This window comes from Lissotriton vulgaris, chromosome 5 (assembly GCF_964263255.1).
Source record: "Lissotriton vulgaris chromosome 5, aLisVul1.2, whole genome shotgun sequence".
Lineage (NCBI taxonomy): Eukaryota > Metazoa > Chordata > Amphibia > Caudata > Salamandridae > Lissotriton > Lissotriton vulgaris.
In genome coordinates this window covers 1,501,718,765-1,501,736,781 of record NC_141693.1, presented here as the reverse complement: position 1 = coordinate 1,501,736,781, position 18,017 = coordinate 1,501,718,765, and the positions used below count along the sequence as shown (strand labels likewise).

At 39.6% G+C, this 18,017-nt stretch overlaps 1 protein-coding gene across 2 annotated transcripts in view; it reads left to right on the top strand.

The window, feature by feature from the left end:
* The window catches only part of LOC147712856 (acidic mammalian chitinase-like), a 147,744-nt gene that overhangs the window by 51,525 nt on the left and 78,202 nt on the right, over positions 1 to 18,017 (top strand). For both annotated transcript variants that reach the window (XR_015296025.1, XM_086923518.1), the window contains exon 3: positions 13,736 to 13,937. Coding sequence is in view for 1 of the 2 variants with exons in the window: in XM_086923518.1 (XP_086779644.1) it covers positions 13,736 to 13,937 (202 nt within the window). In the remaining variant the exon portion in view is untranslated. The remainder of the gene's footprint in view (positions 1 to 13,735; positions 13,938 to 18,017) is intronic.

The following is an 18,017-nucleotide window of genomic DNA, read 5'->3' as shown; positions in this document are numbered from 1 at the left end:
CTGAGAAAACCATAGGTTTCAGGCCTTATATAGTTGGGAATTAGCATTTAAAAAACCTTGCAAATTCACTTAAAAAACCATAGGTTTCAGGCCTTTTATAGTATTATAGTTAGGAATTAGCATTTAAAAAACCTTGCAAATTCACTTAAAAAACCATAGGTTTCAGGCCTTATATAGTTAGGAATTAGCATTTAAAAAACCATTGAAATTGCTCCTATATAGTTAGTTGTACTAACTATATTTCGCGCACCCGCAATCCACTGCTGATCATGTCACATATTACATCATTCATGACATGGTCAGTGACATCACTCATGACATCACTGATGACATCACAAATGAAATCACTGATGACATCTCATTTGACATCACTGATCACATCACTGATTTTATCATTCATGTGATAATACAATGCACCTCCTCACACTCTAATATAACCTTTGATACACCCAGTGTTAAATACAGACTACCATTCTTGAAACCATTGACACACCAATACCAGTTACTACATACGCACTCACTGATTCCTAGGTCTACACACACATTCACTCATTCACCCATAGAATCACTCATACATACAGTCACTCATCAATACAACACTATCTTAAGCACTCATACACCTGTACAGACACTCACACACTGCCACTCATCCATGGAGTTACTCACACACCTAGTCAGTCATGCAAAGAATCAATCACACTTCCATTTCCTCAGCTATACAGTTGTACACACAACACCTTACTTATTCAAACATATACTAACACATACTTACTCTCTTATACAATCACTGATGCAAGTACACAATGATCCATACAGCCACTCGCACATTCACTGGCTCTCATGTATAGTCATTTATATATGCCAACTCTCACATGCACTGTGTTTTACATATGTACTTACTTGGACATGTAGCACTGAGATATCCATTCACTCACCAACACACCCATGCACACAGTCAACCGCCCATATAGCTGTTTCCACATGCACTCTTGAACTCATACACCTAGTGAATCAACTGCTCACACATTTATGCACAGAGTCACACACCTCCCAGCCACCCACACACACACTCAGTCTCCCATTCAAATACTTGGGCAATCAATCAAAACCCATATAGCCACTCATATAGCTACTGATCAAAACATGCAGCAGCTTACACAACAACAGACATACTGATGCACACATTCAGACAGTTTAGTCACTAACCCATGCATTTAGTAAGACACATTTAATCACTCACTCATACAGTCAGTCACGCACCTACTAAATCCTTCATCCAGACACTTATACATCCACTTATTCTTCAATATGTAAAACATATTTAAACTTTACAGAAACACACAGTCACTGGATGATGTCATCAGTGATGTCAAATGAGATGTCATCAGTGATATCATCAGTGATGTCATTTGAGATGTCATCAGTGATGTCATCAGTGATGTCACTGACCATGTCTTGAATGATGTAATATGTGACATCATCAGCAGTGGATTGCGGGTGCGCGAAATATAGTTAGTACAACTAACTATATAGGAGCAATTTCAATGGTTTATTAAATGCTAATTCCTAACTATATAAGGCCTGAAACCTATGGTTTTTAAAGTGAATATATATATATATATATATATATATATATATATATATATATATATATATATATATATATATATATATATATATATTGTTGTAATGTGGAGTGGTGGTGTTGTAGAGTACAGTGTATTGACATAGAGTGGAGTGGGGTGTCATAGATTGGAGTGTTGTTCAGTATAGTAGCTCTATCAAGGAGCTACTCGCCACCTAAACTTGGGAACTACCAGGAGTTCTCTTCTTCTTTTTTGTATATATATATATATATATACATAGCTCCAAACTCGCCTTACTGCTTCAAATCCAAAAACTTGAAAAGACAAGCGCAGGCCCAGGTTTTCTTAGTGCATTATTTTATTTTTGCCAATGCTGCCATGACGCGTTTCGGGAGATCCCTCCCTTAATCACATGACATCTCATTGATTTCTTGTATCGCTTTTAAAGTGCCAGTGCTGTGCAATCTCTTATAGACATAAAAAAAATACTTTTCACGTATATGTCTTTCTAATGTTATTCATAGCAGCTTAAATGCTTGATTATTTATCCATTTTGCCAACTTCTTCATTGAATAAATATTATATTTACAAACTTGTAACAGCATAAATGCTTAAAAAGACCATTCATTTTCAACTATGTCAATAAACACCAAATCTCATTAGTGGAATATGTGAATAAATAAATGTGCAAAAGTGTATTAGTGCATATATAATTATCTATTTCCACGATAGTTTGAATATGACTATTCCTAATAAAGTGACTGAAGTGCTAGACTCTTTTAAAGTGCAATGAAAGGGCTATAGGACATCAAATATACTATTTTCATTTCTTCAAGGGTTGATTCAGTTAAAAACCATTATTAATATCAAGAAGTATTTGCTAATATAAATACTTTCTTTCTATTTAACAATCTTTAAAATCAATCCCTAATTTAATAAAATATATAAATAGTAATATCCTAAAATCCATTTCTCAAATTAAAAGAATCTAAACAGTGGAGAAAGTGAAATAACATCTCATAATCAATTCTATTCATTGTCCAATTCATCAGGCATGGTGCCCATATTCCTTCCAACTGATATATATACACATATCCACATAAATAAATATAAAAATTCTATATATACATGCTAGATATAGTTAAATGGTATTTTTATAGGAAGGTATACAGATCCTCAGTGTTATTCAACCCATTAGGGTATTTGGAGCCGAATCTTAGGATACATGATGTTTCTAGGCTCCTCAATTTAGCCTCCCTATTCCCGCCTCTCTTAGTAGGAAGTATGGCATCTATCACAAAATATTTGAGGAATTTGGGATCGCTATTGTGACTTAGCTTGAAGTGCCTGGCAACCGGATAGCTCTCCTCATTGTTACAGATAACACGAATGTGCTGTAAAATTCTCTTATGAGCTGGCAATTTCGTACTCCCTATATATTTTAAGTTACAGCTACAGGTGAGCACATAGACTGCATAATCTGTTTTGCACGTCAAGTGCAAATTTATTTTGCCAACTCCCGGATCAAATGCTGTTTTGTAGCAGGTGGTATTTTCTCCATATTGACATGCTTTACAGACAGAGCATTTAAAGAAGCCTTTTCTAGCCTTCAACCAGGAATTTTTAGGTCTAGCTTCTATACTGCTTCTAACCAGTGAGGACCCCATGCTATTTGTTTTTCTGAATGAAACCGAAGGATTAGTAGGTAAAATACCTCCTATTATTGGGTCACTTTTTATGATAGGCCAATTTTTTCTAACAATTCCTCTTATCTGTTTTTCTTGTCTGGAAAAGTTAAGAATAAGCCTAACTGGTTCTTCCGGTCCTTCTTTTTTGCTCTGTCTGTTATTATATCCCAGCAGATCCTTTCTACACAATGATTTAGATTTGTTGATTGCTGACTCAATCACCTCAGAACTGTACCCCCGATTAAGAAACCTATTCTTGCATTCTTTTTGTTTTGTATTGCAATCTTCATCTTCGCTACAAATCCGTCTTATACGGAGCATTTCTCCATACGGAATGCTCTTAATTAAATGGGACGGATGAGCACTTGAGGCATGCAATAAGGTATTGCCTGTTGTGGGTTTCCGATATAGGGTAGTTGTCAGTTCTTCCCCCTTCACCTCAATTTGAAAATCCAGAAAGGTTACCATAGACCTACTAATTTCTGCTGTGAAGTGCAGGTTGACTGTATTGTCATTCAACTTTTCAATGAACTCAGATGCACTGTCAAGATCCCCATTCCAAATTATAAACAAATCATCAATGTAGCGCAGCCAAGTAACTACACTCCTATTATATGCTTGTTCATGTTGTTGCCTGAGGACCAGCTCCTCCCACCCATAAATAAACAGGCGTAACTGGGGGAGAAGCTGGCCCCCATAGCAACATCCTGAATCTGCTGATACATTCTACCATCGAATAAGAAAAAATTGTTATCTAGGCAGAATTGAAGCATTTTAAAAATCATCTTGGAGTGTTGAGCAAAGGATATTGGCCTGTTGACCAGAAAGTACTCGACGCCTCTCAAACCACCTTGGTTCTGATACATGTATATAAACTCGAAACATCGAGTGCCAACATTAAGAAGGAAGGTTTCCATTTTATGTGCTGTATTTTGCTTAGAACGTCACTAATATCCTGCACAAATGATTTAAGACCCTTAACAAAGTCCTGCAAGAAAAATTCTATATATCTTGATAGATTCTCCAACAGGCCATCACATGCGTCCCGGAGGCTTATTTGGATTTTTATGTATTTTAGGTATAAAATACATAACCGGGACCATAGGGTGTTCTTTCTTTAAAAATTTGAATTCATTCATATTCAATAACCTCAAACTTTTCCAAGCTAGCAATTGTGCAAACAGTGTTTCCTGTGTGTCTTTGATCTTTGTATATGCAACCTTCCGGTAACATTCAATGTTGTTCAACTGGCTTTAAGCCTCCTCCATGTAGTCATTACGTGGCCATAACACCAAATTTTCTCCCTTATCATAGTTCCTTATAATTATCTGCTCATTGTGTTTCAATTTGTTAATCAGCTGCCAATACTGCTTTTCTTGATTTGTAACTTTCTTTTTCAAATTTGTAGTTATATTACTGAGTTTCTTGACTTGTGCCACCAGTTGCTCACTAAAAACATCGATTGAGTCACGTGCCATGATTGGAACAAATTTTGATTTTGTTTAAAAGACGTGATGGTTTTAACATTAGTTCCCGCTATTTGTGATGGCTGAATATCAGATTCATCTTGTGATGGATTCTCTCTCAAACCTTCCAGCCCCTTCATTTCATATAGAAGGTCATAATCGGTACCATCTAGACCCCGTAAAGCTGGATTCTGAGGTGTCATCATCTCTGCATTAACTGCCTGGGTACCTCGTAATTGGTGGAACTTTTTTAATTTCAATTTTCGTATGATTCTATATATATCGGCTCGGGTTTGGGTATAGCTGAAATTTGATTCTGGACAATAGGACAAGCCAAGTCACAATAGCTGCTGTTCAGCTGCAGAGAGGTCAATGCCCGCTAAATTGATGATGGTATTTTTATTTCCAGTGTCCAAGTTATCAACTTGAAGACCTGTCGCCATTTCATCATTTATTTGTATGCTCTGCCCCTTCCCCGTTTGACTGTTCCTTCTTCTGGCTTGCCTACGGGACCTCCTCCTCCTTGTTGCCCTGTTTTGTTTGGTCCCTTGGTTCGCGACCTTAAAGTGTCCCTGCAGCTGCTTTTTAAAATCTCCAACTCTTCCCCCAATGTGAGCTTGATGTTAGTTTGCATCGGCCTCGTCCCTAGATTGTCGGATTCCGATCCACTATCAACCGCAGAGCTGAAATCTGAAGCTGATGGGGATTCTGTTGTCATTTGATTTGCTCGCATTTCAGCCTGGCCCGATCCCTTCCCCATACGTTTGTTAGCCGTGGCCATTCGCATCGAGTCATATAATCATCCCTGTCACGTCTGAATTTGTAACTTTTTCAGTTTTTTCTGTTGTCTTCTTCTTTTGTGAGACGTACCTCCATCTCCTCCACCATTTTGGTTTTAAACTGAGGATCACCTTTTGATTCTGTCTCCTTTTCTAAGAGCTTGTTTTTTTCCTGTAGCAATTTTCTATCAATCTCTGCATAGCGTACTAACATTTCCACTAATTTTCGAGAAGATTCCAAATTGCATTCCCCCCATTCTGCCATCATTGCTGGATTGGGGGACTCGTAACTAGGGGCAATCATGATGCGGAGGCCTCTTGGTATCCTGCCCACATCCAGATACCGCTGGAGGGACCTCGCCTCCCACCATTTTGCTTGCTCCTGGAGTTTTAACTTTTCCAGAGCTCTGAAACTGTCCCTAAGTCCTTTACTTTTGTCCACAGGACCCTGATTAGTCACTTTACTGGCCCCTTGAGTTTCATCTGGGGTGTCATCAAACAACCCTTTCACGATTCTTGAGTACTTGCGGACATATTAGGCTCATAAAAATCCTTTCGCTCTTGAAATTGCCTCTCTACCACAAATGTCGGGAGACTTGCAATATCACGCTGCACACATTCTGACCTGCAATGTTCAATGAATGCCGTACCTCCGCGGAGTCAGCTTGATCTCACTGCCAGCTCCTCTCCAACGCCGAGCCCGCTCCTGACTCACCCGTAGGTCCCGAAGACTCGCAGCCAGGTCCGCTATACTCCGTGTACGTGCTCCGTGCTCTTTGCTGTCAACTTGCAGGGGACCTTGTTGCCTTTCCGTTTGCCCGGATATTCCAAAAGTGCCCCGGGGGTACCCACCGTAGAACACCACGCCAACGCGATGCTCGTAACAGGAAACTCCAAAGCGCAACTCGTCTCGAACAAAGCCACAATCCAGAAAGGGGTCCACGAAACCGGAGAGTCAATCCGGTATAAATAGCTCCAAACTCGCCTTACTGCTTCAAATCCAAAAACTTGAAAAGACAAGCGCAGACCCAGGTTTTCTTAGTGCATTATTTTATTTTTGCCAATGCCGCCATGACGCATTTCGGGAGATCCCTCCCTTGATCACATGACATCTCATTGATTTTTTGTATCGCTTTTAAAGTGCCAGTGCCGTGCAACCTCTTATAGACATAGAAAAAATACTTTTCACGTATATGTCTTTCTAATGTTATTCATAGCAGCTTAAATGCTTGATTATTTATCCATTTTTCCAACTTCTTCATGGAATAAGTATTATATTTACAAACTTGTGTATATATATATATATATATATATATATATACAAAAAAGAAGAAGAGAACTCCTGGTAGTTCCCAAGTTTAGGTGGCAAGTAGCTCCTTTATAGAGCACCCTGCAACACCAGCGACACTGAATTTGCTCACCTCAAATAGCTGCTTTTATATCAAAGCTTTTAAGCATAGGAGTAGCACAGTGCCATCCATACTGAGATAGAAAGGGACAAAGTAATTTTGCCATTTCTACAGCAAAGTATTTAAGCATAGGATTAGCTCAGTGCCCTTCCATGCTGAACTGTAAAATGACAAAAGCCATTTATCACTCCAGGCACAGAATTACAGCTTTAGATTGGTAAAATCACATCCAAGCAAACCTGAAATGAGTAACAGCAACCCCTGACACATGTTTCACTGTCATTACAGCTCTTCAGAGAGGTTTAGCTTTGGCCAGACACAAGGGAGCACCCAGTATAAGTCAAAACAATACCCTTGCAGGCTTAGAGTATCGAATAGATTATGGAAAAAAGAAGAGGAGAACTCTGATTAGTTCCCAAGTTAGGTGGAGAGCAGCTCCTGTATAGATCACCCAGCAGCACCAGCGACACTCTGACTTTGCTCACCTCAATATAAACATATATACACACACACACGCATACACACCCACACATGCGGGCACACACACACAAATAAATATTACGCACTAGCGGTCATCAATGGGTAGTTATAGTTATGTCTGCTTTTCCATAGGAAGAGCGTTTTTGGTTTGCTAATGACTTTGGCGCTGTTTGATGAATCTTCACGAAACTTAAAAAAAAACAGTTCATCCACTTCAGCTGCATCTGTCAAGTTGGGCCTGAGAAAAAAGGGCGGTCCCAAAGACACATTTTCCCATGCATTTTCCATAGACTTTTTTAGGTAGCACAACTGCTAAAACTGTGGAACAGAATTACATAACATTTGGCAGGAAGGTAGACCTTGGGACAGAAAGTGTGCTTTTTGTGATTTAGTGTAAATCCGTTAAGTAATTTTAGAGATATTAAGGATTGATAATATTTGTATATCTGGCTGGTTTGGTTCGAAAGACTCTCACAAGACTCCCTCTAACCTAGTTTTAAAAAACAGAGTGTCTGATTGGCTCAGGGGGATTCACTTTCAAGGTGGACATGCTCTAGAGGGATGTTTGCGCTCTATTTGGCTGACTGCAACATAAAGAATATTGTTGCCAGGAGCCATTACAAGACAGGGGGACTTAGTACCTGTCCTGAAGTTAAATAAAAAAAAGAAATGAGGCAGAGTAGGGCTATCCCGTCCCCCCAGGCCCTGTGTTGGGGTCCCTGAGGATACCATCCTCCCCCAGGGCATAAATAAAACTGTAATTTTTAAATCTGGGATCGCGGCATCCACAAAAAAAGAAAGGGTGGTCAGGAGCCACCGTCACAACACTCTATACAGAGGCGCACAAGTTATAGAACGTTTCGAATGGGGCACAAGTTATAACTGTAGAATTTCTACGCTTTGTACAGTTTAAGTTGGTTTTGTATGGGAAGAATAAATGCGTTCATAATGATATCTAAACTTAAACCTTTATTTTTGTTCATTGAATTTCAATGATTGTTTTATATTTTTTTAAATATGTATTTCAAATCGTACAGTGGAGTGTTGTTGATTGGAGTGCCTTTAAGTGGAGTGTCAATCATCGTGTGAAGTGTCATCAAGAAGTGTGTCGTAAAGTGGCATAGAGTGGAGTAAAATCTTGTATAGTGGGGTGGCAAAGAGTGGAGTAGATTGTCATACAGTGGAGTGTTGTAAAGTAGAATGGAGGAGAGTAGTGTAGTGTCGTACAGTGGAATGTCGAACAGTGGTGTGTCACAGAGTGAAGTGTCAGCAAATCATAGAATGCAGTAGAGTAGCGCAGGGTGGAGGGGCATACAGTGGAGCAGAGAGTTGGAATGTGGAGTGGCGGTGTTGTAGAGTACAGTGTATTGGCATAGAGTGGAGTGGAGTGTCATAGAGTGGAGTGTTGTTCAGTACAGTAGATTAGAATGTCATAGAGTGTTGTGTCATAGAATGGAGCATTGTATAGTGGCATGTTTTACAATGGAGTGTAGTAGAGTGGCGTAGAGTAGAGGGGCATACAGTCAAGTAGAGACTTCTAGAGTGGAGCGGCATACAGTGAAGTTGTGTGTCAAAGAGTACAATAAAGTATCATACAGTGCAGTGGAGTGTTGTAGAGTGCCATAGAGTGCAGGGGCATACAGTGGAGTACAGTCTTCCAGAGTGGAGTGGTGTAGAATGAAGTGGCGTACCATAGAGTACAGTGGAGTATCATACAGTGAAGTAGAGTGCATAGAGTACAGTGGAGTATCATACAGTGGTGTAGAGTGATGTAGAGTGGACTATCATCAAGTAGAGTGCCATAGAGAAGAATGGAGGAGAGTGTCCTAGAGTGAGTACTGTATCTTAGAGTGGAGTGGCGTGTCTTAGAGAGGAGTGGAATGACATGTTGTAGATTGTCATACAATACAATGTACCAGAGAGGGGGGCATAGAGTAATAGTTTAATAGAGTATTGTAAAGTGTTGTAGAGTGGGGCAGCTTAGAGTAGAGTAAAGTGGCATAGAGTGGAGTGGTGTGTCTTAGAGCAGATTGGTGTGCAGTGGAGCATAGTGGAGTGGCATATATAAAGTCGAGGAAAGTGTAATAAATTGGAGTGACGTGCCATATAATGGAGTGGAGTGGCATGTCTCAGTGTTGCAAAGTGTCATTGAGCGTAGTGGCATACAGTGTAGTAGAGTGTTGTAGAGTGGCGTAGAAGAGTGGAGTGGCATAGGGTGTCATAGACTCGAGTGGCATAGAGTGGCAGAAATTGGAATGGCATAGAGTGCAGTAGTGGAGTAGGCTGGAGTAGTGTGTCATACAGTAGAGTGTAATAAAGTGGGGTGGATTGGCAAAGAGAGAGTTGCGTAGAATGTGTTACAGTAGAGTGTTGTACAGTGGCATAGAGTGTAGAAGAGTGTTGTAGAGTGGAGTTGTATAGGGTGGAATAGAGTACAGTAGAGCGGAGTGGCGTAGTGTGGAATGTGGTAATACGGTGGCATAGCGTGGGGTAAACTGTCGTACAGTAGAGTAGCTTAGTGGAGTGGAGTGGTGTAGTGTTGAGTGGAGTAAAGCATCATAGAGTGGAGTGGCATGTCATACAGTTGAGGGGAGTGGAATGGCATAGCACAGAGTGGAGTAACGTGGTCATAGAGTGGAGTGTCGTGTTGTGGAGTGGAGTGGTGTGTCTTAGAGTGTTGGAAAGTGTCTTAGAACAGAGTAGAAAGAAATGGTGTGTAGTGGAGTAGAGTGTTGAAGAGTGGAGTGGTGTAGAATAGAGTGTGGTAGAGTATGGTACAGTGGAGTGGGATAGAGTGTCGTAGAGCTGTGTGGCATCGAGTGGAGTATAGTGGGGTAGTGTGTCCTAGAGTAGAGTGGACTTAAATTGTGTAGAGTGGCTTAGAAGGAGTTACATAGAGTGCAGTAGAGTGTTGCACAGTGGCATGGACAGGAGTAGTGTGTTTTACTGTGAAACAGAGTGGAGTGGCACACAGTATCATGGCATAGAGTGCCATGACATACAGTCACTCGTGGAGTGGTGTAGAGTGGGATAGCAGAGAGCAGAGTGGCATGCAGTGGAGTGGTACAAAGTGTTGTGGCGTGTCGTAGAGTGGTGTGCCATAGAGTGGAGTGGCGTAGAGTGGAGTGGTGTGGAATGGGATAGTGTGGAGCATAGAGTGGCCTAAGGTAGAGTGGCATAGAGTGAAGTGCCATAGAGTGAAATACCAATGAGTGGAGGGGCGTAGAGTGGAGTGATGTGTGGTTGAGTAGAGAGGAGAGGAGTGGCGTGTTGTAGAGTAGAGTGGAAGGTGATGTTATAGAGTGGAGTGTCGTACAGTGCTTTACAGGGGAGGGGCATAGGGTGAAGTGGCATATGGTGGAATAGAGTAGAGTGGAATGGCACAGAGTGGTGTCAGAGAATGTTGTGTCATACCGTGTTGTGACATAGAGTGCCGTAGTGTAGAGTGTCATGGCTTACAGTCTCAGTCTCATAGCGTACAGCGGAAAGGTGTGGAGTGGTATAGAGTGGACTGGGATAGAGTAGAGTGTTGTAAAGTTGCATAGAGTGGAGTAGAGTGTCATAAAGTGGGGTAGAATGGAGTGGCCTAGAGAGGAGTAGCATGTCGTAGAGGTGAAAGTGTTGGACTTCGGAGGGGATAGATTTACTATTCTAACTCCAAACTGTTCAACAGTAGAGAAAATGTTGTACTTTGGCGGAGTTAGGTTTATTATTCCCACTCCAGTCTAATCAACTGTCGGGAATGTGTTAGACTTTATTTATTTAGAGTCTTGTAAAGTGCCCAAATCACCCCCTGAAGAGTATCTTTGCAGGGAGGGGTTACATTTATTATTCTTAATCAAGTCAGAGCAAGAGTATCGACACTATTGGATTTTGGAGGGGTTCAATGTATTATTCAACTCCAAACAGTGCATGATCAGGGAAAGTGTTGGACGTTGGAGGTATTAGATACACTACTCCAACTCCAGTCTAAGCAGCAGTAGGGAAAGCTTTTGATTTCGGAGGATTTATCTTTACTATTCCCACTCAAGTCCACATAACAGTAGGTGAAGTGCTGGACTTCAGAAGGGGTAGGATTTACTATTCCCACTCCAGTCTGTTCAACAGTAGAGAAAGTTGGACATCGCATGGCTCATATTTATTATTCCCACTTCAGTCTGAGAAACAGTAGAGAAGCGTTAGATTTTGGAGGGCTACCTTTTACCATTCCCTTTTTAGTCAGGGTAATAGTATGAAAAGTGTTGGACTTTGGAGGGGTTAAAGTTACTTTTCCCACTCCAAACAGCACAAGAGTAAGGAAAATGCTGGATATTGGAGGGGTTACATTTACTATTCCCACTCCAGTCTAAGCAACAGTAGGAAAGTACTTAATTTAAACACATTACTTATTGGCATAACCCTATCAATTTAGAACAAAATATTAAAATCTTAACATAAACATTAAAATATTTATATTTATTATAAAACTAAAAAACATTGAAACTATTTACATAATTAACAATCAATAAAATAATTAATTATCGATTAATATATGATTATTTACTATTTTAATGAGAAGTATTTCGCATTTCAAAATAATTTTAATAATGAACGATTGTCACAAAATTATTTTGATTAAATTAATTATTTTATTATTGCTTAATTTACTTCCCAATCTATACCCCTACCATCCCAGCAGCCAGCACCCAATTATAACTAAAATATATAAGTATTACACAATCTACAAAACTAATAAATAATTGAAAAAATAACAAATAATTAATTGTTAATGAATTATTACTTAATAAACTGTCCACTCTAAACCCCTACAAACATTGCAACTGCATAGGAAGGAATCTGGCAGTTTAGCTCAATCTGTAAAGGTAGGGAAAAGTAGTTCTATTACGTTATTTATTTAAAAATAAGTTTACACAGTAATATGGTAGTTCCTGGAAAGTACTGTGGTACTTATAGAAATAAAAAGAAACTTAAAGATGTACAAAATAAAAAATGGATAGTACCACACTATATTTCCCTCTTAATACCTAGATTGTGGACTTAAGTGTAATCTAAACAATAGTTTGCCTTTACACAATTAAAAGGCAGCCATATTGGCCAGCAAAAATCTGAGGAATTCCTTTCTCTTGGAATCCTAACTATACCTACAGAGTGGCTCCTGCCATAATATGTATTACAGAGGGATGGTAGCCACTCTGAAGTTATAGTTTGGATTCCCAGGTATAGACATTTCACATAATTTTAGTTGCTAATAACTTTATCCCAGTTTGATGAATCTCAATGAGAAACACCAGACCAATAGCTTTTTCTACATTGGTTGAGAATGGAAAGTTTTGTGGTGATTGATATTCTTTCTATACAAACCAAACTTAAAATACACAAACGTTTCAAATTTTAATTTTAAAGTTATACCTTACATGTATACAATATGCATCACCTTTAAATTAATATAACTTTGTTTTTTCTTTAACTACAAACCATACTTAAACTACACAAAATTTAAAAATTGTAAACTTATACCTTTAATTTTTAATTTATGTAACACCTTCAAAGTATTAAGACTCGTGCACCTCAATGCACAGTGTATTCAACTTGGTAGCCACACTACATTAATTTTAACTCGCCATTCTGTTATTCACTGTATTCTCACAAAAGATGTGATTTGTGATGTAATTACTATTATTGTAAATACTTTTGCTTTAAATTGTATAAGTGATATAATGTAAAGTGGTAGGAGCGGTTCCTGTGAAGGCACAAGTTATAGTTTATAGTGCTTGTAGGCAAACATAGGAGTCTCAAATACAAGAATAAAACTGACCATTTTTAGTGTTGAAAAGATTTGGATTGGAGTTTGCGAATGTCAACAAAATTTCAAGTTTTTCCATATTAACATAGTTGCAAATTTAACCACACCTTGTAATGCCCATTCCACACCCATTGTGCAACAGATACTACAGTGGAATTATCCACATTCAAAGATGACAAATCCCACTTGTAAACCTGATTTACCAGCACAAATGGCTTTGTGAATTTGGACCATTATGTGTAGATATACAAATGTCGTTTTGTAAGGTGCTTCTGCCCAATAGAAAAGTGAACGCCAAGTAAATATGCTTTGCTTGAGAGCTTTCTAAAATGCTATAGAAACTAGATGTGTAAAGTAAATGCATTGTCAGTTGCAGCTGCACGAGAAGTTCCAGACCTCCATGGCTAACAGATCCTAGAGGTACAAAATTGACTCCTGCATATCATGTACATGCAGGCTAGGCTGAGGCAGGTCAGGATTTTCTGCAATTCTCCCGGAACTAAGCTCTTCTCATTGTCTTATAGCCTCTTGCCTTAAACTCGTCTGCTACTTCACCAACTGGTCCCAGTATAGACCCGAACCTGCCAAGTACAAGCCAAACAATGTTGACCCCCACCTCTGCACCCACGGAGTCTACGCTTTCGCCACCATGAGTGAACACAAAATTGTGCCTTACGAGTGGAATGATGATGTTCTTTATGTTGAGTACAATAACCTCAAGAAAGTGTGAGTAACCACCACTGACAGAAGGATTTATGTCATTTTGTTGTATCCTTTTGAGAATTCTGTTTTAGACATGTGCCAACTGAGCTCTATCCCTCATTCTTTATATAAAATGAAAAATGTAACATGTATGTGTGCGATGGGAACACTCTAGACCAAAATAAGATTGTATATTTTTAAAACTCTTTCAAAATTTCTAATTTCTTATTGAGGGATCATGAAGGGTTATGTTCCTTGTTGAAACTGAAACAGTAAGAAGGTGCATGCTAAACCTACATTTGCAACCAAAACAACTTGGTCTAAGATCTACATATCAACAAGTTGAGGTTTTTTCAAAACACATTTATATATGACCTGGTCAGTCTTAATAACCAAACTCTCTGACTTTATTTGTGAACCTGAAACAAATACTTGCAAGGTACCTCACTGATCCACCATATTCACTATTATATGTAGGAGAATTCTATTCTAGTTAAGCACCTTCACATGTTCTCACAGTTTTATATATACAACTTACAAAGATGTTCTTGAGTACCCTGGCACATGCTATCAGGCCAGCAGATTTCATGTACTATGTAACTTCCAGACACTGAAAAAGGATAAACAATTTCCAATACCAGTTTCGATTTAATAAAATGTATGTGTGTGAATTTTATAGATTGTGGTGCGTGTGCACACCTAGTCTGATCATCTAACTGAAACAAGTACCTTGATGTCACAATAAACTTTTGAAGTTGGATGAACTGATTTTCTCTGCAGAGAGCAGGGTCACTCGGTGAGTGAAGGTTGAAACCTGGGGAGAGCCCAGGCCAGGTGATGGGACATGCGGTTATCACTGAATATTGTTTGTACTGTTTAAAGATACTTTATTAAAAATTGAAAAAGGAATTGGCAACATTATGAACGGAATAGAAAATTGCTAAGAAAAAAAAACAAGTCTATGTGAACATATTTGTATTCATAATAAATGATAGAACAATAATAAGTAAAATGAATGAAGCATGAGTAAAATATAATTTCAATAAAGCATAACATTGAGGGTGAAAATAAAGGAGAGGCGAAGGAGACTCATAAGAAAATATATCAATTTACGAATAGCTAGAAAACAGTAAATATGAAAAATTGTGAACTTTCAAATATACAGTACAAGTGGAAGAAAAAGGAGTAAAAAATATCTATAAAATATATAGCTATTCAAGGACGTTTGTAAACCTCTTTGTCAATATTAGCTGACATTTTATTATTCATTCATTATATTCTTTATTTCGGTTGTGAGACCATAAAAGACAACAATTCATGTCAACAATTAAAAAGATTTAGAGAAAAGGTTTAAGAGAATAAAATACATTAAAAAAAGGAAACGATCTTTCATAATTTATGAATAACCACAGATAAAAAATAAATTTCATTAAAGGTTAAAAAATTGCAGACAGGCCCACCACATAGCAGCAAGAAATTGTGAGGTAGCAAATGCTATATGCATACTAGTGTCATGTTTTAGGAGACTATACACATCTGTACAATGAGCAGCACCAAGATTCTTACATAATTGCTGGAGCTCTCTTCTTCTAATCTTGGAGTAGCCTTGGCAGTCAAAAAAAAACATGCAGTTCTGTTTTCTCGGATAGACCACAGGTGGGGCAGACCACGGAAATATCTTTGGACCATTTTTTAACAAATGAATACAGGGGGAGACAACCATGTTGAAACTGCAGATAAGGCTTCCTGGCTATGGTTGGACGTATAAAATTCAAGCTTTGCTCTAGTTGATAAATGGCTTTTATATCCATAAACTGGTGGGTCACAGAGCCGATATTAGGGTCCTCTAAGATGTTATCAAGTTCCGTCTACCAGTACCTGGTGCATAAATATGTGCCCCTTGTAAGGGCAATTAGGGGACTCACCCATAGATCGGAACAGCCTATCTCACTTAGGCTTTTCTTGATGTGCATAAGCCAGGGTAACTTTCCTGCCCCTGGTAGGCTGAGCACCTCTTGCAATTCGGCTCTGTACTCCGTCAGCTCATTTGTTGCCCACAGACGTCGCCAATACAGAAACGGATCCCTTGCGATTTCTTGTGCAATAGGTCTCAGCCCCAGGTCCATGTTCAGGGGCAACAGGGGGGAGCTTCGCGGGTGCCCTATCAATTGCCTCAGAAAGTTGTTTTCCGTGTTGGTAATTGGCCTAAGATTCGAATGCCCCCAAAGTGGAGCCCCATAAAGAGCTGAGCTTCTGGCCTGTGTCTTGTAGATCTCTAAAACCGGGCACAGGGGTTTATGGTAGGTCTTTTCTAAAATGTTTAGCCAGACCCCCGGCTGTCTGTATTAATTTCAGATTAGATCTGACCTCCTGCGGTTATAAGTCATGTTTTCATTTAGAGTGAGACCCAGATAGTCAAATTCTGATACCCTTTCTAATGGTACACTATTCATACTGAGATTAAAACGGACATTCTTGCTAGGGTTAAAAACCATGAATTTTGCTTTTTGTATGTTGATTTCTAGACCCCTACCCCTACAGAATTCACAAAAGGCATCCAACATTTTTTGCAAGCCCATTGGGGATTTTGAGAGGAACAAGGTGTCGTCTGCAAACATCATTGCAGGTACACTCTTGCTTGCTAGCTTAGCGGCATCGAAATTCTGACATTTGTTTATAGCATCCACTAAGCCATTAATGAAGATGCGAAACAGTGTGGGAGCAAACACGCATCCTTGTCTCACTCCTCTATTAACCGGTATGCGATTAGTATGTTCCCCGTTCTTACCAAATCTAATTTGGGCAAAGTTGCCGTTATGTAGTTTCCTAAGTAGGGATAAAAGATAACACGGAAGTCCCAACTTCCTAAGCACTTTCCAGAGTGCCTCCCTAGGGACCAGGTCGAAGGCACTTTTAAGGTCAACGAAGACCAGATACAGGCTACCGCCCCCCATCGTCACTATCTTCTAATAGAGGAGCTGTAGCCTGAAAATCTGGTCTATCATTGACATTTTGGCCCTGAACCCCACCTGGAGGGGGGAAAGGATGTTATTATCCTCCATCCATAGTTGTAGGCGATCCAAAATGATCCTAGCAAACGCCTTCTGGGAGACGTCGATCAGATTGATCGGTGTGTAGTTGGTTGGGAGAAGAGGTGAACCCTTTTTGAATATTGGTATCACCTCTGCACTCAGCCAAGTCTCACAGGGGTCCATCCCTACCAGAATGGCATTAAAGACTACCCACAAATAAGGCCCCCCGATCTTTGTTTCTGCCCGGTACAGGTTGCCAGGAACCTTATCAAGGCCAGGTGCCTTCCCTGACACTATTCTTTCTAGGGATTTGTACACTACCTTCAGGGTGATCTTTGGAGTAGCTGAATCTGTTTCGAAAAGAGCGAAACTTTCCTGCCACTGGCCAGTACATTCGTCAGGACTTTGGGCATATAGGAGTTTGTAATGGGCTTCCCATTTTTCTGCTGCTATATTGGGTTCGACAGCCCCCTGTGTTCTTGCAGTTCCTGAGCTAACTATATTCCAAATGGATTTGGGGTCTTTACTTTCCAGAGCCTGTTTAAAATTTGCCAACTGTTCCACTCCCCAGGAAATTTTGGCAGCCTGAATGGCGTTTTTGTAAGCAAGCCTTGCCATTTTTATAGTGGGACTGCATTTTGATTTTATGGCCTCTATCAAGGCACTTTTCATTTTCCTGCAATTAGAATCAAACCAAGATTGCCGTGATTTAGGGGCACTGGTCCTACGACATTCTTTCCAAAAGACATATTTCAGTCTCAGGAAAGCTTGGCGGTTAATGTCAGTTACCTTGGTCACATGGGGTACTAAGTTATCATAGTTCACAGACTCTAGCATAGCCTCGAGGTCTGGAATGAACTCTATGCAATGTTGCCATTTTTTCCTGGGAATCCTCTAGCCATGACCATTTCACTCTCCTCCTGTTATTACTGAGGAGAAGCCCATCGTCTTGGTTAGTATGACCCGGGATATATTCGGCCCCGGAGGAGATTGCAAGGCTAAACATCAGCACATTGTGGTCACTGTCCTCACGTGGCATGACTCTAAAATCAGAGGCTAACGACCATATTCT